Source organism: Vulpes vulpes, chromosome 12, assembly GCF_048418805.1.
Source record: "Vulpes vulpes isolate BD-2025 chromosome 12, VulVul3, whole genome shotgun sequence".
Taxonomy (NCBI): Eukaryota; Metazoa; Chordata; class Mammalia; order Carnivora; family Canidae; genus Vulpes; species Vulpes vulpes.
In genome coordinates, this window is record NC_132791.1 from 115851763 (window position 1) to 115878368 (window position 26606).

At 39.7% G+C, this 26606-nt stretch overlaps 1 protein-coding gene across 1 annotated transcript in view; it reads right to left on the reverse strand.

The window, feature by feature from the left end:
* CBL (Cbl proto-oncogene) overlaps nucleotides 1-25539 on the reverse strand; it is a 77723-nt gene extending 52184 nt beyond the window's left edge. Inside the window, exons 1-2 of the mRNA XM_072729649.1 lie at nucleotides 24779-25539; nucleotides 5854-6101 (exon numbers count right to left, since the gene is read on the reverse strand). Of these exons, the coding sequence (XP_072585750.1) occupies nucleotides 5854-6101; nucleotides 24779-25396 (866 nt within the window). The 5' untranslated portion in view covers nucleotides 25397-25539. The remainder of the gene's footprint in view (nucleotides 1-5853; nucleotides 6102-24778) is intronic.
* Nucleotides 25540-26606: the final 1067 nt, after the last annotated feature.

Sequence of the window (26606 nt, forward strand, 5' to 3'; positions counted from 1 at the left end):
CTGCACCGCATAATCCCATTCAGCTTCGACTGTAACATCCTGTGCAAGAAGGAAACCAGGTGCAAAAGCCAGGGTTACAGACCAAAGGCCTGAAAGCAGCTTATACTTTTTGCTTAACTCATTTTTTATAAAGTCTAAGAGAAATAAGGGCAAGCTTATCTTAGAAGTTACTTTACCTAATATCCTCTCTAAAATAAAGACAGGAAGCAACCATATTACATACTGATAGATATGCAGAGCAGGGCAGACTTAGGAGTTATCAGGTCTTCAACATCCAGCCCAAGAACAAATTCCCTTGTGCACACAGCTGTAGGGGAACAAGTGAAGTGCATTCTCCAAGCCACAGCAAGTTTTGTCTGGAGGGGACACCTGGCCCATGCTGGGCTAATTGCAGCATTTACCTTTTCTTTCTAGTTGACTGGTACAAGGATAATCAACTGATCTACAGCAAGCTAAAGTCAAAAGTAGAACTAAGAACCAAATGTTCTGTTACGGTGGAAACCCCTAAGATGTAAATGTTGGATGTAGCAGAGGTCAGTGTTCCTGCAATTCAGACATCTCTCTGCATCAAGAGAATGCAGAGAGCATTTCCAACCCTGGTTTCGGTTACTCTTGAGACCTATCTGCGTCCTTGCCCTTGATGCAATCTAACATACTTTTCCTAGAATTTTTCAAGTCCACAAATTTTTCTCTCCCAAGAAGCAAAACCAAGAATGAATAAATATGGGCATAAAAGGCCCATAATACCCCTTTCATGATAAAAAAAAATACTAAGGAATGGAAGGAAACCTTAACCTGATAAAGGACATCTATGAAAATCCCACAGCTAACATCACACTCAACGGTGAAAGACTGAAAGCTTTCCTCCTCATATCAAGAATAAGACAAGGCTCTCTGCTCTTACCACTTTTTTTTTTTTTTTTGCTCTTACCACTTCTATGCAACATAAATTCTACCCAACGTGAAGTTCTAAACACCACAACTAGACAAGAAAAAAATTAAATAAAAGGCACCCATAAAGGGGAAGTAGCAAAACTTTCTCTATTTGCAAATGACATAATCTTGTTTGTAGAAAATCCTAAGGAATCCACTAAGAAACTACTAGAATCAATAAATGAGTCCTGCACAGTTACAGGATACAAAATCAATACACAAAAATCAATCGTGTTCTATATACCAGTAATAAACTATTCAAAAATGAAATTGGGAAAACAATTCCATTTACAATAGCATCAGAAAGAATAAAATATTTAGGAATAAAATTTTTTAAGATTGATGTATTTTATTTTTTTAAAAGATTTTTAAAAGTTATTTGAGAGAGCACATACACTCACAGGGGGTAGGGAGATGGAGAGAATCCTCAACCAGATCCCCTATTGAGTGCAAAGTCCAATGCAGGGCTCAATCCCAGAACTAGATGAAACCAAGAGTTGGCCACTTAATCAACTAAGGCACACCTACCTAGGAATAAATTAATAAATTTATTATGTATAATAAATTTAACCAAGGAGGTGAAAAACTTGTACACTTAAAACTACAAAACACTGCCGAAAGACATTTAAAAAGACCTAAACAAATGGAAAAACATCCCATGTTCATAGATCAAAAGACTCGGTATTAAGACAGCAATACTTCCCAAACAGATCTACCAGTCTAATGCAATTCCTATGAAGAAAACTACAGCAGAAATTGGTGAGCTGATCCTAAAACTCAGAGAGGATCTAAAAGGACATCAAATAGCCAAAACCATCTTGAAAAAGAAGAACAAAGTTAGAGGACTCACACTTCCTGATTCTAAAGCTTTACTACAAAAGCTACAGTAATCAAGATGGTGTGGGTACCGGTCTGAGGATAGATACATGACCAATAGAAAGAAGAGACAGAAGCCAGAAATAAACCTTCATACACATGGCAAACTGACTTTTGACAAGGGCATCAAGCCAACTCAATGGAGAAAAAATGTTCTTTTTAATAAATAATGCTGGCACTAAAGGACACCCATATGCAAAGGGACCCTTACCTTTGACCACATACAAAAATGAAATCAAAATGAGCACAGGCATAATCTTCATGACATTGGATTAAAGCAATGGTTTCCTAGCCATGTATCAAAAGCATAAGTAACCAAATAAAAAATAATGGACCTCATCGAAATTAAAATTGTGCTTCAAATGACACTAAAAAAAAAAGTGAAAAGACAACCCACATATTGGGAATAAAATTTTGTAAATCACATATCTAATAATGGTCTAGTATCCAGAATCATGTAAAGAACTCTTACAACTCAACAATATAAAGAAAAATAGTCCCAAATGGGCAAGGATATGAACAGACATTCCTCCAAAGAAGATATACAAATGGCAATACATGAAAAAAATGCTCACATTATTACTCATTAGGGAAATGCAAATCAAAACCACAATAATAGCCACTTCATACCCAGTAGGATGGTCATAAAAATCGAAAACAAAAACAAAAAAATAACAAATGGTGAGAAACTGGAACCCTCCTCATACACTGGAGGAATGTAAAATGCTACTGTGGTAAACAATCTAATGGTTCCTCAAAAAGTTAAACATAGAATTACCATATGACTCAGCAATTCCATTCCCAGGTATTTACCCAAAGAACTGAAAACATACAGCCACACAAAAACTTGTACACAGATGTTCACAGCAGCATTATTCATTATATCAAGTGGAAACAACCCAAACGTCCATAATCAAAATGCAGTACATATCCATGCAATCAAATATTACCTGGCCATTAAAAAGGAATGAAGTAGTACTGCCCCACACTCTAACATGAATGAGTTGTGAAAACATACGCTAGGAAAGCCAGACAAAAAAGCCCACACATTATGAGTCCACTTACGTGAAGCATCTAAAACAGGCAAATCTTCAGAGATAGAAAGCAGTTATTTGTGACTGCCAGGGGAGCAGGAGTGGGGAATGAGCAGTAACTGCTAATGAGTGTGGAGTTTCTTGTTGAGATGATGGAAACATTCTCAAATTAGATAGTGGGGATGGTTACATGACTTTGTGAACATAACAAAAACCACCGAATTACATTCTGTAAAAGGGTAATTACATTCTGTAAAAGTGAGAATTTTATGATATGTTAATATCTTAATTTAAAAGAACTGATTAGGAAAAAAAGTATTTAAGGAACTGAAATACAGATCTCAAAAGTCATACAGTAAAGCCATACATTTTCCTTTGTAAAAATAAATCTGAATCTCAACTGAAATTTATTTATTCTCACTTTACATATACCTTGTACCAACCTAGCTGTATGGATTTAAAGTGAATTAAAAACTTCATATTATGGGGAATAAAACTGATACAGACAAATATACTGACAGGTTAAAAAAATGCAAAAGAACTTGAAAGCAATAGTGTGAGGTTACTTAATAGGGGCAAATTGGTCTATGTATGTACTTCATTATGGTCTGACAATATCATTACTACACAGCTTGATTTAATAACCTATTTGTCTATAGTAAAGAAAATGAGGATTATGATTAAAATCAGAGCTAACCCACTTACCACTTTCATTGTGCTGATCACTATTCTAAGTACTGAACATTTACTCACTCACTCCCAACAACCAGTAACCCTACAAAGAAAGTACTACTACTACTATCTCATTTTATAGATGAAGGAACTGAGGGATCACAGAGCTAAGTAGCAAAATTAAGGTTCAAATGCAGGCTTCAGGAGTGCCTGGGTGGCTCAGTAGGTTAAGCATCTGCCTTTGGCTCACATCATAATCCCAAGGTCCTAGGATTGAGCCCCACATTGCATCAAGCTCCCCACTCAGTGGGGGAGGGGGGGAGTCTGCTTCTCCCTTGCCCTCTGCCCCTCTCTGCTTCTGTTCTCGCATAAATAAATAAATAAGTAAGTAAGTAAGTAAAATCTCAAATGCAGGCTTCAGAGTCCATCCTCTTAAACAGTACACCATACTGCCTGCCTCTCAGGGATGAACAGTTCATTGTTTAAAAAAAAAAAAAAGAAAAAGTTGGAACAATGTTCAGTATGCTCTAAGACTGGAAAATCTAAAATTTTTATTTCACTATAAAAGTGCTCCTAAAAAAAAAAAAATTTGTTCTATGGCAGCCTATATCTACATGAGAATGTCTAGAGGTAAAAGAACACTTACATCCTGACTCTAACCTGTCCTCACAGCTCACTTGTCTTCCCCACAACTCTAGCCAAACCAGACTGCTCATGTTCCTTAAACATACACAGCCTGCATTTTCATGCTCGTGTGTTAAGTCTTGTTTTCACTTCTCTGATTAGAAGGGCAAGTAGAAATTTTCTAAAACCCAGCTCACCTAACACTCCCTCTGTGCCACATGCCCTGATGCCACTAGGCAAACCTATGTTCACACAGCATTTTATATGTATTTCTATTAAAGCATGTATCCCAGCATATAAGTCCTTTTCATCTCCTACAATTAGAACCTAGTTTGCTGTAGATGCTACATTAAATTTTAAAATTAAATAAAGTAATAATATTATTTTTTTTTTAAACTCAGCAATACAATACCACCAGGTAGCTATGGTCCATAGTCACAGTTTTATCTCAACAAAAATCATAAAATTTAAATATTTAAAAGAAATACAGTTCATTTTCATATAAACTAGAAATTAAAAGGTTCCTACAGATTTAATCACCAGAAGTCTTTTTAATGAGAAAAGACTGATAATCTAGACCAAACGTGAGCAATTTGTCAGAGTAAAGGTGATATGAATGACGTGAGTAAAGTTTTAACTGAGACATGAGGGTTTCCAGAATCTAAGCCAAAAGAATCAAAGTAGTAGTAGGCAGGCTACAAGGATACCATTTAGTAAGTTACTGCTTGAGTAACACATGCTAACTTAATGCCCTCAGAAATTACTGTCCTTCCTAATGCATGTCTCTCCTTGAGAGTAATTTACTACCTACAAAGTTCTAATGTGAATTCACATTATTTATCCTAGATGAGTTAATATTTCTAATTGGACCAAACCAAATACAACCATACCTACCATCAACCCATTTCCTTCCGAGCTCATAATTAACAGCCAAACTAGTGATACATGGGATACCCAATATAGTAACAAGTATAAAAGAATACATAAAGGTCCCTCAAATATTTATCAATAGTTATTCTGTTGGAAAAGTTAACTGTAAAATAAATGTGATTTCACTTTGATTAAAAAAAAAAAGGTTGCCTAACTACTGACTTTTCTACTTATTGTCCCATACTTGTAACTTGCCTAATAAATCTGGCACAATCTACCCTCTTATTATTTACTCTCAATCTCAACTTAACCTCAACCTTCTTGCAAACTCCCACCTATCCTCAAACTTTCATGATTTGGGGTCTCTAAAAGACCTACTGCCAGGGGATCCCTGGGTGGCTCAGCAGTTTAGCGCCTGCCTTCAGCCCAGGGTGTGATCCTAGAGTCCTGAGATCGAGTCCCACGTCAGGCTCCCTGCATGGAGTCTGCTTTGCCCTCTGCCTGTGTCTCTGCCTCTCTCTCTCTGAATAAATAAATAAAATCTTAAAAAGAAAAAAGACCTACTGCCTCCAACTCATCTTCAGGACTAAAAGTCACTGACTTCTCAGAGGTAAACAAATCTATCAATCTATCAAAGATAGGGTGGTTTAATATCCTCCAAAGCAACGTTTTATATACAATGCATCTTTTTTTTTTTTTTTTTTTACAATGCATCTTTCAATCAAATGTCAACTTTGCATTTTCGTTGACCTAAAATTTAAAACCAATTTAGCTATAGTTCTGTGTGTTACCCATTTAGGCGGTCACAGACCTGAATAAGTATTTGTGTAGTATTTGCCATTACCTAGGCTGAGAATTCTCCTCATACATTCTTTCTTTCCCCTCCTTGAAGAGGCTTATGGTCTGCTTAGTTTTCTTCATCAAATTCTCCATGAACACCCTAAAATACTCATTTTCTCCAAGTGTCTCCATCTTCCCCTCATATCTTGACAAGATAGTGCGGAGATGCTGGTAGGTATCTGGCAGCAGGTCTAAGATATAAGGTGGGCTATTCTTTAGCGCCAGCTTTGGGTTCTGACACAACCGCACCACCTGCAACAAACGGAAAAGAAGGGCTATTACTTGGAGGATCTTAAGGACAATTTCCTTTTTCAAGTTTTAAAAAAAAAAGAAAGTTGTAAAATATGTGCTCTGTTGCAGAAATGTAAAAAAAATGCACAAGACCATAAGAAATGATCCATAACACCCCTGCCCACGGGCAATTATTTTACATTTTTAGTGGTTCCCCTAAAAGGGTGGGCTCTTAAAACCATACAAGAGACTAATGGTCCAGATATTACATAGCAGACTACGGGGCCCTTGGCTGGCTCAGTCAGGGAAGTGGGTGACTCTTGATTTAGGGGTTGTTGAGTTTGAGCCCCATGGTGAGTTTAGAGAGGACTTAAAAATAAATCTTAAAAAAAAAAAAAAAGAAAAAAGAAAAGAAAAATTATGTAGCAGACTAAACATGGCAGGTGGAAGGAGACATCGCACTAACGCCTAAGTAGTACTAGATGGGGGCACCTGGGTGGCTCAGTCAGTTAAGCCTCTGCCTTCTGCCTTGGGCTCAACCCTGGGGTCCTAAAATCAAGGAGCCTGCTTCTCCCTCTCCCTGCCCCCCACTTTTGCACTCTCTTTCTTTCTCTCTCTAATAGAGAAACAAAATCTTTAAACAAATAAAAAGAAGTGCTAGATGAATTAGGACTAGCTTTTAAATGCTTGGCTCACCCCAAACACAATACAGAAAATTCCGAAGGATAGAAATAAAGAACACGGCTGCCGTGGGTAGTGATGTAGAGGCCAAAGTCCTTAACAGCCACTAGGGTCTGGGAGCAAAATGGCCCTGAACTCAGTGAACCATGTAGCTCAACTGAGACATCATTCCTTGCCATATAAATGACCTCTAGCCCCACACTAGGTGTAGAGGTTGCTTAAAAACAAAACAAAGACCTCCAGAATTTGCATGATAATTCTTTTTCCCATCTTTTACTTTCAACTTCTCTGAGTTATGTTTTATGTAGCTTTCTTTTAAAGAACATGTAGCTGTATTTTTAAAATCCACTATAACAATCTTTGTTTTTTAACTAGCAAGTTTAGTACATTTTATATTTGTTTTAATGACTGATAAATTTGTACTTACTCCTATCATCTTTTTTTGTACTATATATGTGGATTTTTCGGTGTCTGGGAAGAATAAATTAGTGGGAGAGAAAAGTCTAGAAACGGACCCACATGATATAGACCCTTCATTTATCACAAAGAAGTGGTCTTTTCCAAAAACAGTAGTGGAACAATCGGGTATCCATACAGAAAAAAAAAAAAAAAAATCAAACTAAACCCCTCACCTTACACCATACCAAAATAAAACAAAACAGACATAACAAAACCACACATACACACACACACACACACACACACAAACGCCAAAAAGTAGACCTTGGGTTATAGACCTAAATGTGAAAGGCAGATCTATAAAGCTTTAATATAAAAAGAAGTATCTTCACAAAAGGGAAAACTTTCTTAAACAGGACTATAAAAAGCATTAACCACATATACAAAAAGTTAATTAAAATTCTACTTTATCGGGCAGCCCGGGTGGCTTAGCGGTTTAGTGCTGCCTTCCACCCAGTTGTGATCCTGGAGACCCAGGATTGAGTCCCACGTCGGGCTCCCTGCATGGAGCCTGCTTGTGTCTCTGCCTCTCCCTCTCTCTCACTCTGTGTCTCTCATGAATACAAAAATAAATCTTAAAAAAAAATTATACTTTGTAAGAACTCCTGTTTATACCTTATAAAGAGTAAAAACACATGAACAGAACCAAAGAATGTATCTGTAATACATAAATATCCAAATGTATATATCCAGAATATACAGGAATACTTCAAGATATCCCAGGTTTGATTCCAGACCACTGTAATAAAGCACATATCTCAATCAAGTGAATCAAATTAGTATTTTGGTTTCCCAGTAAATATAAAAGTTATATTTATACTATACTGTAGTCTATTAAGTATAAAATAGTATTAGGTCTTTAAAAACGAACATACCTGAATTAAAAAATACTTTACTACTAAAAAATGCTAACCATCACCTAAGCTTTTAGTGAGCTGTAACCTGTTTGTGGTGGGGGGGTCCTGCCTCAATGTTTAGTGGCTGCTGACTGATTAGAGGTAGATGCTAAAGGCTGGGGTGGCTGTGGCAGTTTCTTAAAATAAGTCAAGAGTGAAGTCTACTACCTCGACTGTTCCTTTCATAAATGAGTTCTCTATAGCATGTGATGCTATTTGATAGCATTATACTCATAGTAGTAATTTTTTCAAAACCTTTCAATCCTCTCAAACTCTGCTACAGCTTTATCAATTAAGCTTTACATGATATTCTAAATCCTTTGCTGTCACTTCAACAATCTTCATAGCTCCTTCCCTGGGAGTAGATTGCATCTCAAGAAACTACTTTCTTTGCTCAACCATAAAAAGCAATTCCTCATCCATTCAAGTTTTATTATGAGACTGCAACAATTCAGTCCCACCTTCAGGCTCAACTTCTGATTCTAATTCTCTTGCTATTTCCACCACAACTGTAGGTATTTCCTCCACTGAAGTCTTGAACACCTCCAAAAGTCTACATAACAGTTGCAATCAAATTCTTCCCAACCCCTGTTAATGTTATTTTGGCTTCTTCCTGTGAACCACAAATGTTCTTAATGGCATCTAGAATGGTAAATCCTTTCCAGAGGTTTTTCAGTTGACTTTGCCTAGATCCATCAGAGGTCACTATCTATGGCAATAGCCTTATAAAATCTATGTCTTAGGGCAGCCCCGATGACCCAGCGGTTTGGCACTGCCTTCGGCCCGGGGTGTGATCCTGGGGACCTGGGATTGGGTCCCATGTCGGGCTCCCTGCATGGAGCCTGCTTCTCCCTCTGCCTGTGTCTCTGCCTCTCTGTGTCTGTCATGAATAAATAAAAATAAAATCTTTAAAAAATAATAAAATAAAATCTATGTCTTAAATAAGACTTGAAAATTAAAATTATTTCTCAGGTCTATGGGATGCAGAATGGATGCTGTGTTAGCAGATGTGAAAACATTCATCCCATTATACATCACCATCAGACCAGGTGCAATGTCAATAAGCAGTAATGTTTTTAAGTAAATTTTCTGAGCAGTAGGTCTCAACAGTGGGCTTAAAAGATTCAGTAAACTATGTTGTAAATGGCTGTGCTGTTTTTCAGGTTTTGTTTCATTTGCAGAGCTCAGGCAGAGTGGATTTAGCATAATCCATAATGGCCCTAGGATTTTGAAGGATAAATGAGTATACTGGCTTCAAGTTAAAGTCACCAGCTGCATGAGCTCCTAACAAGAGAGTCAGACTGAGCTTTGAAGCCAGGCATTGACTTCTCTCTAGCTATGAAAGCCCTAGATGGCATCTTCATCCAATAGAAAGCTGTTCAGTCTGTGCTGAAATATCTGTTTAGTGTAACCACCTTCACTGACTACCTTAGCTAGATCTTCTGGATAACTTGCTGCAGCTTCTACATCAGCACCTGCTGCTCCAACCTGCACTTTTATGTTATGGAGACGGCTTCTTTCCTTAACCCCCATGAACCCACCACTAAATTTCAATATTGTTGTGTCTCAGGAAATAGGCCAAACAAGAGGGAGAGAGATGGGGAACAGCTGGTTAGTAGTCAGAACACAAAGACTATTTATCGGTTAAGTCTGCCATTTCAGGGGCACCTGGCCGGCTCAGTTAGTAGAGCATACAATTCTTAATCTTGGGGTTGTGAATTCAAGCCCCACATTGGGCATAGAGCTTACTTTTATTTTTTTATTTTAGAGTTTACTTTTAAAAGTTCACTAGTTTTTATGGATGTGGTTTGTGGTGCCCCAAAACAATTAGAATAGTAACATCCAAGATCACTGATCAGAACAAACATAAATGAGAAAGTGTGAAATACTGGGAGAATTTACCATTGGACACACAAAATGAGCAAATGCTTGACACAAACCTTCTATTTGTAAAAACACTCTTCTCTGTCTTCTCCATCCTCTGCCTCTCAGTGGTTTAGTCTAGATTTTTTCCTAATTTATCTTTCACTTTACTAATTTTTTTTTCAGCTCTATCTATGCTGTTAAAACCATTCATTAAGTTCTTAAAAATCAGTTGTGTTCTTCAGTTTCAGAATTTCTATTTCAAATCTGTCAAAATTATCAATTTTGTCTTTAGTTCTTCTAACATATTACCCATAGATTTTTTGAAGTCCGTGACTGATAATTCAAGTATCTCTGCCTGTCCTGTGGGTATGTTTCTATTGTCAACTTTTCCTCTTGCTTTCCAGTTGCATTTTATCTTTTCATATGCCTGGTTATTTTTTATTGAACGCTGATATAAAAAAAAATTATAGACACAATCTGAGGCCATGGATGATGTTACTCAGAAAGAGTTTACTTTTGCTTCTGGCAAGCAGATAACATAGGGACATCAGGAATCTATATTATCTTAATCTGATCCAGAACTGAGCAGACTGAAAAGCTGGATTTCAGTCTCTGTAAAGACTAGTCTACTTCTGTTTCACCCTTACCCTACAGTTTAGGCCCTGAGGAACCCAACCCCCAAACCAAGAGTTTCCCGGGACCCTCTACCTTGGCAGGCTCTAATTCCAATTTTTTGTCCTCCTTGACATCAGCCTTTTGAAAACTCCACTCAGCCTCTAAACCGTCACTTCCAAAATCAGCCATGACCTCATGAACAAGGCAGTCTCAAACATCAGGCTAACTTCTCAGAGCTTTCCTTATCTTCCAGAACTTGGACCCATAATTCCTTACTGCCTTTATAGCCCTTCAATGCTTTCTAGGTTTTCTAGCTGTCAGCAATATATTTGGTTTGAAACAACCTAACATTGTCTAACAGTGGTAGAAGCAAAATCTGAACTTTTGCTTTTTATTTCACATTTAAAAACATCTATTTCCTTGTGTCTACAAAAGCTCATTATAAGCTTGAGATGTGTTAATGATTCCATTCTATGGATATACCCTAGAATATCTTAACCACACTCCTACTCTGTTTTAACATTTATGTTGTTTTCAAATCTTTACTATTCCAAGTATCACTGTGATGAACTTCGCAGGGCATGTTATTCTTTTATACATCAGATTATTTCCTTCAGATAGATCCCCCAGAAGTGGAAACATTAGGTCCAGCTGAGTAACTGCAACATTCCCATTTAATAATTAATCATCAATGATTCTTCAAATGACGAGTCAGATAATATTAAAATTTTAAAAAGCTAGGCATTTTATTCTCTGTACACTATTTCCTGAACTGTTAAAAAACAGCCCCATATATAATCCTACTAAAACACAAGCTGAATCAACAAAAATATGTGATATATGAATATTTCAACAGTGTTTTAGGAAGCTGCTCATCCTAACAAAGGTTTCAAGCCTAACACAGCCAAGAAAACAGACTCTACCTCAGAAAACAACTATATTCTAAGTGCAAGAGTTTAAGAATTCATACTAATATAGTCTCCAATTTATAAGTGTTGCGTTTCAAAACCTCATTTGTAAGTCAGTTGTTTATAATTCAGAATTTTTACAGAATATATGTTTATAATAAAAATAATTATAATGACCACTTCCTGATGAGGTTAGCTCATGAAGGAAGGTAGGGGAGACTGACACGAGTAAGAGATCAAGACCCAGCAAAGGCCACAAGAGATCTATAACTGGAGGTTTTTATTTTCACAGCTAATTGGACATTATATGCAGAAAGAATCAGAAGAGAAAAAGAAATTATGAGGGTCTAAGACCTGAAACCATAAGACTCCTAGAAGAAAACACAGGTGTTAAGCTCCTTGACAATGGTCTTGGTAATTTTTTTAGATCTGCCTCCAAAAGCAAGGGCAAAAAAAGGAAAATTAAAGGGGACAACATCAAACTAAAGAGTTTCTCCCCAGTAAAGGAAACCGTCAACAAAATGAAAAGGCCACCTACCGAAAGGGAGAAGATATTTGCAAATTGTGTATTTGATAAGGGGGTTAACATTCAAAATGTTAAAGAACTCACAAAACTCAATAACAAACAATCTGATTTTCATGTGAGCAATGGATCTCAACAGACATTTTTTCCAAAGACACACAGATGGCCAACAGGCATATGAAAAGATGCTCAACATCACTCATCATCAGGAAAATGCAAATTAAAACCACAATGAGATATTACCCTACATCCGTCAGAATGGCTAGCATCAAAAAGACAAGAAATAAGTGGTGGCAAGGATGCAGAGAAATGGGAACCCTCATGCATTCTTGGTGGGAATGTAAATTGATGCAGCCATATGGAAATCAGTATGGATGTTCCTAAAAAAAAATTAAAAATAGAACCATCATACAATCCAATAATTCCACTTGTGGATAATTATCTGAAGAAAATAAAACTAATTTGAAAACACATGCACCCCTATATTCACTGCAGCACTATCTACAATAGCCAACATATGGAAACAACCGAAGTGTCCATGGACCGAGGATAAAGATGCGATATGTATGTACAACAGAATACTACTCAGCCCTAAAAAGGAATGAAACCTCACCATCTGTGATAGCAAAGGTGGGCCTTGAGGATATTCTGCTGTGAAACACCCAGAGAAAAACAAATACTGTCTGATTTCACTTATATGTAGAATCTAATAAAATAAGCAAACAAAACAAAACTCACAGAGAACCAAATTGGTAGCTGCCACGGTCAGCAAAATGGATGAGGGGAGTTTAAAAGCACAAAGTTCAGTCATGGGAATGTAATGCTTTGTGACTATATAGTCAATAATACTGTATTGCATACTTGAGAGTTGCTAAGAGAGTAAATCTTGAAAGTTCTCATAGAAAAAAAATTTGTGAGGACAGCTCTGTAACTTTATATGGTGACAGATGATAACTATACTTGTAGTGATCACTCTGCAATGTATACAAATATTGAATAATTCATTATTATGCTATACACCTGAAACTAACATATAATGTTACATGTCAATAATACTTCAATAACAACAAAAGAAAAATGGGCTCTAGGCAGAGAATTAAAATAGAATAATGGAGTAAAAAAAAATGTTCAACACTCCTTTAGAATAGTGATTAGGTAAAGCTTCTCTGAGGTGAATTTGGACTAAGAGTTGAAATTACAGGACGGAGGGGGATCCTTGGGTGGCTCAGAGGTTTGGCGCCTGCCATCAGTCTGGGGCGTGATCCTGGAGTCCCGGATCCAGTCCCGGATCCAGTCCTGCATCAGGCTCCCTACATGGAGCCTGCTTCTCCCTCTGCCTATGTCTCTGCCTCTCTGTTTCTCTGAGTCTCTCATGAATGAATGAATAAAATAAAGGGAAGGGAAGGGAAGGGAAAAAGAAAGAAACATTAATTAATTAATTAATTAATTGATTGATTAATTACAGGAACTAGCCATGTAGTATCACTGGAACAGAAGCCCAGATAACTAACTAATCCAACAATCCGAAAGTGGGAACAGGTCTGGGATTTGTCTGAGGAATAAAAAGATCAGTGAGACTAAAACGGAAAGAGCAAAGTGGAGAGAGCAAGAGAGAGATGTGGAATAGGCGGGAATTAACAATGAGACATTACAATAAAACACAAGCAAAAGCTTAAAACTTAAAAAAAACTTAAAAAAATTTTCAATTAAAATGAAAAAGGAGCAAATGTTTTCATATTTTGATAAGACTACATCAACCAACTACATCAAATGTTCCATTTCGGTCATTTACCTTCACTAAATTTCTTAACCTCTGAGCCTCAGCTCTTCTAATTGGCAAAAACAGAAAATACCTACCTCACAGTAAACACTTAGAAAAGGCCTGCACAGCTTCCAATAAAGTGGGTACTCAAGATGTGTTAGTTCTGCTCCCCACTGCCATTCACCTTGACCAGGCTTATCTTCAGGTAGGCAGGAATTACGTATTGAAGATCGAGTGGTAGACCACACATCCTTTTGAGGACTCCCAGAAACTGGTACCATAATTCCTACCATCCTGGCTCATGACACTGCTACCTTCCCAATCCTGCATGGTCTCTAAATGATGACCAAAGGACAGAGAAAAAGCAGCAGGAACTCAAGAATAGGGGGACCCGTGTTCGCAAAAGCTACAGTATCCACCCCTTCAAAGGTCCAAATCCAGCAGAACTCCCAATAAAGAGTTTACACTTACATTAAGGGCTACACACACCAATCCATATGTTCTATTAAAGGTAAATGCATTAACCTCACAGAATATAGATTAAAATGCAATATTTGCCTAATACATCTGGAAAAAAAAGATACACTTCCTTTGGACAAGAAAACGAAAACTAAAATTGCTTAGTCTTACATACAATGCCCAACTTATAACACATAATCATAAACGCTAATGGCAATTAATTGGAAAACGTAACACACCTTATAACATACCAGATTTAAAATATCACAAATTTGGGACTCGTGGGTGGCTCAGCAGTTGAGCGTCTGGCTTCGGGTCAATCTGATCCCAGGATCCAGGATCAAGTCCCACATCGGGCTCCCTGCAAGGAGCCTGCTTTTCCCTCTGCCTATGTCTCTGCCTCTCTCTCTGTGTCTCTCATGAATAAGCAAATAAATCCTTAAAAAAATAAAATATCACAAATTTTAAAATGTCTCAAAACACTTGATTTGCTTGGATTTTCAAGCTAGTACCATGTGCGTGCCACAAATATTATTTGTCCCATCTTCAAATGACCTTATAAATACCATTTGCAGTTTAACTGTCTGCTTTTCTCAAGATCTTTTTGAGATGAATCATCACATGACCAAGGAAATCATTATTCCACTAACAATTCGAGTTTTTAACACTAACAAAGACCATAAAGAAAATATATAAGTAGACCTATTCTTTTGATATTAAAATTTTCTACAAAGAAATGCTCTCAATATGTACAACCTCTAGGAAAACTTTAAATTGGCATAGTTGGGATCCCTGGGTGGCGCAGTGGTTTGGCGCCTGCCTTTGGCCCAGGGCGCGATCCTAGAGACGCGGGATCGAATCCCACATCGGGCTCCCGGTGCATGGAGCCTGCTTCTCCCTCTGCCTGTGTCTCTGCCTCTCTCTCTCTCTGTGACTATCATAAATAAATAAAAATTAAAAAAAAATAATTTGGCATAGTTAGCTAAAGCATAAATGGGCACTCTGAGCTTCAAAAATGTTCACCAAAAAATTTCTGAACAGCTAAAATATTTTCCTGCTCAGTGTGTCCTCCATTTGGCCAACTTTATTTTGCCTTCCAAGTCTTGCAACAGCAAAAATGGCTTCCTTTTGTTTACTTCTGCCTGTACATTTGAGCATCACTCAAAACAATGCCAAAAAGAAACGTGCTTAGCTCTGGGAAAGCAACAGCATCCTTGTACAGCTGCCATACAGTCCATTCATAATAGCTTTCTCATTGGCCTCACTCCTGCCTTTGCTTCTGCCAAGGCTCAATGGTCAACAGAAAAAAATTGGAAAGGACTATGATCACAATAAAGAAGAATAAAATTATGCTTGGAAATGGCTGAATTTATAAAAAGAAAAAAGGTACCAAGAACAGCGCCTCAGCCTAATTCTACTCGGAACAGACGCTTTTCTAACACTCAGGAACGTGAATTTCCAATTAGGCAGAAAACTCTAAGCATATAGAACTATGAATGACTAAGTATTTTTAGCTCTGTAGACCTCAACTTATCCTCATCCATGGATGTGTTTTTCATTTCAAACTTTTTCATACGCTAAAACATGATTAAAATAAGCTTTATGCTTCAAAATGAGTATTCAGTATGCTGAGTTGAACATAAAACAAGTAAAATCTGATTACAGTTTTAAAAGGCTCCACATTGGCTAAGGGAGCAGTAGATATGGTGGGAAGGACATCAGGTCTGGAGACCTGGGTTCTAGCCTGATGACCAACATTATTTGGCTATGTTGATCTTAAGCAAGTTTATTCACCTCTCTGGCTCTCGGTTTCTGCCTCTATAATTGATAGACATCAATTTATTTCCAAAGCTTAAGACTTTAATTTCTTAATGTCTTCTTAAAGCTTCAAGTTCAGAAACCCATGAACACAGAAACTTGAAGACGTTTAACAGTTTTACAAGTATACAGAGTGAAGCTTTTAAATGTTTTTTTTTAAAGAGAAATCAGAAATCGGAAACCTACACTTTTTCTTTTCTTTTTTTTTTTTTTAAAGAAACATATCATCACTAGATAATGGCCCCAAGAAAAAACCCTTTTACTTCTAATTACTATTCTCCATTATTGATTTCTCAAAAACTCCACTCAGGGACTTGAACTCTAATTACTACCTAATACTTTTCATCACCACCTAACACTATTAAAGAGACTATGCCACTTATAACTAATTACCAATCTCATTACTTTCACTTATCACATTAACTGCAAAGAAAAAAAATCCAACACAATGTATGATATTAAATAACCAACATGTGCAGATAGTTTAACCATGTAGTTTTTATATACAGATTCTATTTTTATTTTTATTTTATATATTTTTTGAGAGAGAGATTTTATTTATTTATTCATGAGAGAGAGACAGAGACAGAGACACAGGCAGAGGGAGAAGAAGGCTCTATGCAGGAAGCCCGACGTGGGACTCGATCCCGGGACTCCTGGATCACGCCCTGGGCCAGAGGCAGGCACTAAACCGCTGAGCCACTCAGGGATCCCCCAGATTCTATTTTTAAAAGGAAAATATAATTCTCTACCCAGACTTATCGGTGCAACTTCAAACAGAACGCTTACCTTGAACCAGAGATTACATGATTTTAGCAACACTTTTGGGCATCAGGCCCTGAATAAGATAAAAGTGTGGCTTAGGATATTGCAGAGGCACCAATTTGCTCTAAAGTCCCTTCCCATTCTCAGTTCCCTTTCTTGTCTCCTCAAGAATGAAATAATGGTTTGCCTAATGATTCCCAGAGGCTTATACCTTCAGTTAGATCAGCAGATTCTGAGTACACTGGGTTGGCCTGAACTCCCCGGCACTGGGCATATAGCTTGTGTTCAATAAAAGTGGGGCTGCAGACAGATGCCAACCTAATTCCTACCTAAGGTAACAAGGAATCGTATTTAAATCAACAAACTAGACAAGGACCGTGAGCGTGGGTAGAAGCAAATTTTTTGGTGGGCAATGTGCTAATTATATATTTTTAAAACTTAAATGTATGAGTCCTCTGACCCAGCACATTTCATTTCTACGAGTTTATTCTAAAGAAATATTTAGAAACTCAATAATGGATAGTCACTACAGCAGTTTCTAATATTAAAAATCAGAAGTAACCTAGAAGATTATCAATATAAATTTATTAGATAAACATAATTATGAAATCTTATGTAGAAAAAAAATTCAGGGAGACCGATATGGTGTATTAACATGGAAAATCTCCACAGGGATCCCTGGGTGGCTCAGCGGTTTAGTGCGCCTGCCTTTGGCCCAGGACATGATCCTGGAGACCCGGGATCGAGTCCCACATCGGGCTCCCTGCATGGAGCCTGCTTCTCCCTCTGCCTTTCTCTCTCTATGTGTCTCTCATGAATGAATAAATAAAATATTTAAAAAAAAAAAAAAAAAAAAGGAAAATCTCCACAATATGGCAAATTTTTTGAAAAGCAAAAAATTCTAGAACAATATTTAAGTCCCCTTTTGCTTAAAAATGTATATTCTGAGTAGGAATTACTTTTGAAATTTAAGAACATAATAAATAGAATCTTCAAGATAAAGATACCCTACTGCTATTTCTTTAAAAAAAAAAAAAAAATCTGTCAAGCTCACCTAAAATAATAAAAGCCACGTGGAATGGAGGCTTCCTACTTCAAGTGTGGTCCCTAGGGCTAGCTGCAGGGACATCACTCAGCCTCTATATTTTTAACCAGATTCTCAGATGGTATGGGGGTAGGCACCTGGGTAGCACGCTCAGTCAAACGGCCAACTCTTTCGGCTCCAGTCACAATCTCAGGGCCATGAGATCAAGCCTTGTGTTGGGTTCCACGCTCAGGCAGCCTGCTTGAGTTTCTCTCCCTCTCCTTCTCTCTCCCTGCCCTCTAATAAATAAATAAATAAATCTTTTAAACAAAAATCCCCAGACGGTCTGAATTCATGTTAAAGTTTGAGAAGCACTGGCTTATGAGAAATCACTTAACAGAGTCTGAACACCAGTTCAAGAGCCACACGAAAAAAGTATTAGCTGGATGACTTAGGTTACTTAATCTCTCTGAATCTCAGTTTTATTCTCCTCAAACACACAATTTTGAGATTTCTGATATATCAGCAGATATGAAATACAAATTGCTCTACAATATAAGGAATGATTAAAACTCAGTTATCAGGGACTCCTGGGTGGCTCAGCAGCCTTTGCCTTGAGCCTGCCTTTGGCTCAAGGTGTGATCCTGGATTCCCAGATTCAAGTCCCGCCTCAGGCTCCTTGCATGCAGCCTGCTTCTCTGTCTGCCTGTGTCTCTGCCTGTCTCTCTCATGAATAAATAAATAAAATCTTTAAAAAAAAAAAAAACTCAGTTATCAGTCTTAGTGAGCAAATGCTAGTAAGTCAGTAACTTGCTCAAGCTGATAAATCTTTTGTGGGCAATGCTGTCCAGCCAACATCCTCTGAGCCAGTTAGGGAAAGGGACTGAGGACTGGAGATGGAGCCCAAACCGTAGATAGTAAGTACCTCTGGAGAGGTAGTCCTGTGGGGGTAGGAGAGTAAAAGGAGACTTTTACATCTTGTTCTTAGATGTTATGATCCATACATTCTTTTTCACAAAGAGTGCTACACGTAGGCACTGCTGTTCAAAGTAGATCTAAAAAAAGAAGAGGTGGGAATTAGGGTCCCATCCCATTCACTGAAGAACCAATACAGTGGCCTCATTTTAAGACTTCCTCGTAACTGATCCCAAAGCCAAAGGAAAGGCAGTAGTAAGAGGTGGTTCTGAGAAGGTGGCCAGGCAGCAGAGTCTGCTAAGCAAGACTCACAATCCATCCTAAAAGCTGCAGAGGAAGAGACCCCGAGTCATCGTAGATTTCTTCTGAAAGAATCACCGAAGTGTCTATGATAGTGGCACCAAATCTTCCTGGGCTTGAAATCCCCAGTGGATGTACACCACCAATGCCATCATTAGCACCCCTTTCGCTTCCTCCTTTTGGAAGCCGCCGCAGGAAGGAACACTGTGGGGACAGAGCTGAGGCTGGCTTCCAGTGCTCCTGGTTGACTACTCCCACCTATTTCCTTCCAGCACAAAATGTGCTAATCATGAAAACATTTCACAATGACTTGCCTGTTATAACCCCCCTACTTCCAACAAATCTAATATAGATCAGAATTAACAACTTCATTAAAAAATGTGAAGTTTAGGCTCAGTTTTCCAACTAATAATTTTTCTTTTAATGATCTAGGTTAATCATTCTGGAAATGGTTTTTTTTCATAGTATAAACATTACTATATTGTTTCATTTGAATATAAATCATGAACTCTGTTGGAAGTGAAGAATAGGGACCAATTTGCCCATGATTTATCAGGACAAACTGTATGTATATCAGGTTTAATGTATGTATACTAACAACATACCAACCACATACTAAAAACAAGTTTTACCATAGCCAAGAGTTACCAAAAACACCAACCAAAGTTACAAAATGAACAGATTCTCTTCTCCTCTAGCCCAATCTTACTTTTATTCTGTATACCTTCCAAATCTCTACCATGAATCACATGAAATACTCGAGTAAGCTCATGTTTCATAAGGAATTATGAAGAATTTTACATTCTTTTTTTTTTAAAGATTTTATCTATTCATAAGAGATGGGGGGGTGGGGGACAGGGACACAGGCAGAGGGAGAAGCAGGCTCCATGCAGGGAGCCCCACGTGGGACTCAATCCCAGGTCTCCAGGATCACACCTCAGGCTGCAGGCAGCGCTAAACCGCTGACCTACCCGGGCTGCCCAAATTTTACATTCTTTGAGGGAGTTCTTAACACAATCATGTTTTACAATGACTATATATTACCTTTATAACTGAAAAAGATAAAACTACTTTGAGTTAATGATACTCTAATTCAGCATGCAAAAAAAAAAAAAAAAGATATTCCCTAACTGATTCTCCCTAATTAATCATACAGAAAATGAGGAGGGACTGTTTTGACTTCATTTTATTTTATTAAATGTTTGCATTTCATTTTGCAAGGACCATGTGTTGGACCCAGGAATCAAAATTAAGACAAAGCCTTGGTCCTGAAGAGTTGTAGTGGAGGATAAAACAGAAAAAAAAAAAAAAGTGGTAAATATTACCACAGAGAATATGAGCATAACAGGAAAATAAAGTGTACAAGCCTCTGTGATCACTATGCAAAGTAAACAGTACACATAATCTAGAGACACACAAACCCTAACCTGAAAGTGAATAACAGATATTTCATTAAATAGTATTAAATGATACCTTATGGGCAGCCCAGGTGGCTCAGCGGTTTAGCGCCTGCTTTCGGCCCAGGGCATGATCCTGGGAACCCGGGATCGAGTCCCACGTCAGGCTCCCTGCATGGAGCCCGCTTCTCCCTCTGCCTGTGTCTCTGCCTCTCTCTCTCTCTCTCTCAACCTGTCTTTCATGAATAAATAAAATAAAATAATCTTTAAATGATACTTTAATAGGATTCAAGACAGCATCTACTTTGCTTAAGTGTGTAAATGGCAGGACATGTGTGAGGACTGTCATATACCTATAGGGTCACTTTCTGAATAATTGGCTTTTTGTTATTGAGGCTTTGTTGTATGTATACCTGAAAAAGGTACTATATGGAGGGAATAACTAAGCCTCAGGAGATGGGTAATCCTAGATTCCAAGTCAGGCTCCACCATTAACTAAATTAAATTACGTAACTTCTCTGAGCCTAATTGTCTCCATCTATAAAACAGACACAATACCACTGAAGGGTTATTGCAAAAAATAAGCTTAATGTAATTAAAATTTATTCCCACCCCCACACCTTTTCTTTTCAGTTATTCCTTTGGAACACACAAAGCAATTTAAATATTTACAAAGCACTTACTATTGTGTAAGGCCTCGTGACCGGACACTGCAGGAGATAAGCAGATTATAGTCGCTGTCCTCATGGAGTTTATAATCTTGAGAGGTTAAGATAAACAAAGAATATGTACACAATGTTTAAACTCAAGAGATCTCACATCATTCTGTACATACTTATGTGGTCCCTTATCACTATAATGTAATCTCCTGGTAGGTAAGAATTTACAACTAGCACTATGCTTGGGACTCCTCATGCAAAGGAAGGAAGGAAGGAAGATGAGAAGGAGGAAGTAGCCCAATGAAATATATTGAATCATAAATTCTATATAGTGCATCTTACTTCCAAAAGATAGGAAGTTACTCAAGTACTTTTTTTGGGGGGAAGAGGAGGAGACAAGGGTAGGACAAAAGAAGACAGGTAGCACAAGGAAGGATCACTTTTTAAATACTTTAAAAAATTTTATTTGAGAGAAAGGGAGAGACATCATAAGCGGGGGAGCAGCAGAGAGAGAGAGAAGCAGACTCCTAGCTGAGCAGGGAATCTGATGCGGGGCTCAATCCCAGGACCCCAAGATCATGACCCAACAGAAGGCAGATATGCCTTCTGTGACAAAACCAAGAGCTGGACACTTAGTGGACTGAGCTACCCAAGCACCCCACAAATTCTTTTATAAATTATATCCCATTAAAAAAAAAACAACACCTTAATGTTTTAATGATAAACTAATTCAAAATAAAACCATAGTATAGGCCTAAAATACAGCCAGCATGTTGCTCTACTTCAGAGGCAGACAACCTACGACCTCCAGCCTTTTTTTGTACACCTGCAAGCTAAGAATGGCTTTTACATTTTTAAAGAGTTAACAAATACAAAATTAAGTGTGTCCAGCAAATCCTAAAATATACTATCTATCCCTCTACAGAAACATTTTGCCAACTCCTGCTCTACTTCATAACAGAATTTTGAGACTCTCACTAAATACTTTAATACTTCCAAATTGACATTTAAGGCAATTTATAGGATTTCTCTCTTTCCCCTCCCCTGCCCAGTTGTCTCTCAGTAGCCACTTTCTTCACACACAAGTATTTACACAAATATTAATCACAACATACTAGGCTGGCACAAAAACAAAACAAAACAAAAACAAAACCCAGAGGCTGACCATGTCTTTTGTTTAATAACAAGTGTTCTAGCACAAGCATTTTCCCAACAATGAATTTAAGTTCCAACAACGGATTAGTAAATCGAGCCTATGTTGACCAGAACCCATGACTTATGCCAACTTCTCCATCTGCACATATTCGAAATTGGGGGAGGGGAAGGGAGGGAAGAAGACAGTTCCCAGTGCTAAGTCAATAAATTGATTATTAATAGGCTGGGAAAATATTCACCTACTTCAACAACAAGGACAAAACAAGTATGGAAGGGTGACTTAGAACCAAATTCATTAGTGTGGGAAACACCTGTGGGTTTGACAGTAAGTTCTTCACCACTTACATCATAGCACATGAAGTCAAGAAGGGTTACTGACAGTTAAGACTCTAACCAAAAAAGTGAAAAAAGACCATCTATGCAAGCACTGAAAAAACCATTCAATCTAATACAAAAGTACTCAAAATCTGTAGAGCAGTATGAACCACCAGACTACTACATCAGAAAGAAGAACTAAGTGTTTATTTCAGTTCAGCATGACTAGTAATATGTGATATGGGGTACAGAGATCACTAAAAATCGCCTTCCAGGACAAGCAACACACGAATAAAACATCCGTCTCTCCCAACACTAGAAAGGAAAAGCTAGGCACCTACTCTCCTTGAAACTATCAAAACCTGAAAAGCACTCAGAATGAGTCCTTAGTTCTTCCCAAATAGTTAAACATTCTGCAAGAAAAAAATCCATACACGGACTTCAAGAAATGAAGGAATAAGATTTAAAGGATCTTATTTGAACTATCTTACAATGACTCAAAAGTTTGAGAAAAATTGTATAATTTTTAAGGAAAGGTCGCTAGTCAATAGCCTTGATAATACTGCATACACGTCTTACACAAGAAACTAAAAATACAGATGTTGTCTCTATTCCAGGAAAATCTTTTGAGTCCTTAGCTATAAATCCCTAAAATGCAAACCTACAAACTTCAGACCTTAAATACATTTGATATTTTTTAAAAATTGATGTTAATGAATCTAAAGTTTCCTTTACATGCCTAACTTTCTGTGATGGTTTTACTACCGTGATTTCTAGCAATGAAATTAGCACTACACCACCAACATAATATACAAATACTTGTGTCATTAATTACAACAGCAATTATTTAACATGAGAAACACTAGCCCTGAAAAAAGTGGCTCTGAAACCACTTGTATGCACTGCAGGCGTGTTAATTCACGCACAGGACTTATTAAGCATTTATATGGCACATTTATATTTGCCAAGTGTTTCATAATCATTTTTGTTAGCTGTTTTAGCCCAAAACAATCCATGAAGAACTTACAGAAGAGGAACCTAGACGTAGAGAGGAACCAAAGAAAACCAATTTTACTCTGAAGGAAATAACACCATTCTCTTACGATATGCCAGATACTTCTACAATTACTTTTCACCGGCAGTATGAAATCTTTCAAAAAAAATGAGTTATTAATGAATCTGAAAAATATTAAGGAAACACTGTACTGAACTCTCTGGAAATGCTTAAACACTGGTAAGTACTCTGGACTACCATATTTCATTATACAGACGCCGTAAAGAAAAGAAAATTCTCCCAAATGTCAAACTTCACGGCTAAATATAAAAGCGGCATTTTTTCCCCCACACTTGCTTTAAAAAAGGTAATCAAAGCAGAGCACTCAACAAGCTGCAAGCCGCGTCCTGCAACGAGGAGTCAGGTCGGTCACGAAAAAAAAAAAAAAAGTAGAGCCCAGCCTAAAGGCAGCGTTGAGGAGGAAGTTCTGGAAGCAGTCAGAATCTGCTGCTCAGCAGGCTCCGTTAATGCATCTTTCCGAAGATAATGGTTCTAAACCAGAACTTGTGGTTTAATCTCAGCACCGGGAATGGATCGCATCCAACGTTTTGGAGGATTTAAAAAAAAAAAAAAAAAAAAAAAAAACTCGCCCCGGCGCTACATGCGGAGGAAAGTTCCTTCCTCGGCCCATTTAAACATGCCCATTTCTTTTATCTCGGTGCTGGTACATCTTAACGAGAAAACCCTCTGAGCTCGCCGCGAACGCAGCTAGCCTGCAGAGCTGTCCCGACCCCGGGGCTCCGGGGCAGAGCCCGTCACCGTTAACGCCCGGGTCGGAACGCGACTCCCCAGCGCGCGGACAGCCCCGGCCGGTACCTTACGCCCTGCCCCCCCTCCAAGGGGCCAATTTCGCGACCCACATCCCCAGACCCCGCCGAGCCCCAGACCCCGCACCCCATCCCACTTCCGCCCGGTGGCTTCCAGTTAACCTCCGCCCCACCCCCGCCCCCGCCCCATCTTTGTCTCGCCACCCCGAGCGCAGCACCGCAACGTCCCCCGCCGCCGTCCCCACCCCCGCCCCCACCCCCCGGCCCCCCCCCCGCCTCCCCCGGGTCCCTGCCCTCCCTCGCTCGGCCCCTCCGCCCACGCCCACCCCTGCGCCCGCGGGTCCCGGGCGGGCCTTTCACCTTGTCCATGAGCTTCCAGCACTTCTCCACCATCTTCTTGTCCACGGTGCCGGGCGGGTGGGGGCTGAGGTGGTGGTGGTGGTGGTGCGGCTGGAAGGCGTCCTTCATGAGCCCGATGAGGCCGCCCGAGCCCCCGGAGCCGCCGCCGCCCCCGGCCCCGGAGCTCTTTTTCACGTTGCCGGCCATGGCCCGGGGAGGCTGGGGGGCCCTGCCGCGTCCGCCGGCTCCGCTCGGCTGCGAGCGAGGGGAAGAAGGAGGGCGTGAAGGAGGGGCCTCTCCCGGCCGCCGCCGCCGCCGCCGCCGCCGCCGCCGGCTGTCCGGGCGGAGGGAGGGGCGGCCGCGGGGAGGGGAGTGGGCGGCGTCGGGAGCGCGCGGGGCTCGGGGACGCCGGCGGCCTGGTCCCGACTGGCCAGCGACCGCTCCTGCGCCACCCCCTCCCGACCACAGCTCCCGGAAAGCCGCCGCCAAGTTTCCGCGCCGCCCACCCCTCCCCTGCCCCCCCCGGGGGCGGGCCCTGGCGGAGCCTCTGCGCCTGCGCCCTCTGCCGGAGAAGCCGGGCACGGAAGGGGGCGGGGTCTGCGTGGAGTCTGCGCACTGGACGGAAGCCGAGCCCTCCATGTTCCTTGTGGGCTGAAGGGTTGGCGCTCCTTGCAGGGGTCACTGGAAAATTGACCTGAAGGCAGGTGGCGGTAGGAAAGACCCCGAACGTCCGGTCTTTTTTCCCCCTTACCTGACGGATGAGGAAATCCAGCTTAAAGTCATTGGCGTCTCCACATTGTGGGAGAGAAACGGAAGTTCTTTTCCCCGCCCCTTGGTGTGTGAACTCACGAAGTCGGGAATGTGACAGATGGTTCAAGCCTGGTTACTCCCCAGAAAGGCGTGAGACGCTCAGCCCGCAAGCTCGTCTTCCAGGGCCCTTGACCTTCTGAAAACAAAACACTTCCCCCTTTTTTGGCTTCTGAACACTAGTTCCTTTTCTGGGAATTGAGTATGTGCTTAAGGTTCCCGGGCTCAGCGCGTTGGGCTGCGTGCGTTGCCCCGCAGGTCAGCCCCGCCAGCGCCAGGCCTTGACCGCAGCGGCCGGAGGCAGCTGCCGGCCCAGGCCAGGGGAGGACTCACTCCCCGAGTGGAACAGAAATGCAGTTCCCAGTCATTTCCACTTCTCTAATCTAAAAAGTTATGTTGGAAAAACTCTGAAAAAAAAAAGGGAACTTTTCTTCCAAAAGAAGGAAGTGCCCTGCCCTGATTTGCTAATTCTGAGCCTCCTCTTTGGGAGCTTGCAGGCTCTAGCCTGTCTGTTAAATGCTCAATTCTGTCTTAGATCCCCTACCTGGGTCTTCCTTAACTGATTAAGGAATTAAGTGTATCATGTGCTCCTGTCATAGGGGGGAGAAAAATCTCTCTGAACTCAAGGACTCATAAGCCAGACATCCTTGCTTTGAAATTCAATGGCCTTTATCTAAGATTGATTATGGAGTCAACATTATCGTTTACTATCAGAATTTCCTTTTATCAGTTCCTGCCTAGAAAGAGAAGAAATCTTTAAAAAAGAAAGAGAGAGGGATCCCTGGGTGGTGCAGCGGTTTGGCGCCTGCCTTTGGCCCAGGGCGTGATCCTGGAGACCCGGGGTCGAATCCCACATCGGGCTCCTGGTGCGTGGAGCCTGCTTCTCCCTCTGCCTATGTCTCTGCCACTCTCTCTCTCTCTCTCTGTGTGTGACTATCATAAAATAAATTTAAAAAAAAAAATTTTTTTTAAATAAAAAAGAGAGAGAAGAAATCTCCCAAAGGAAAATCTAGGCAAGGCTCTAAGATAACTGTCAAAACTG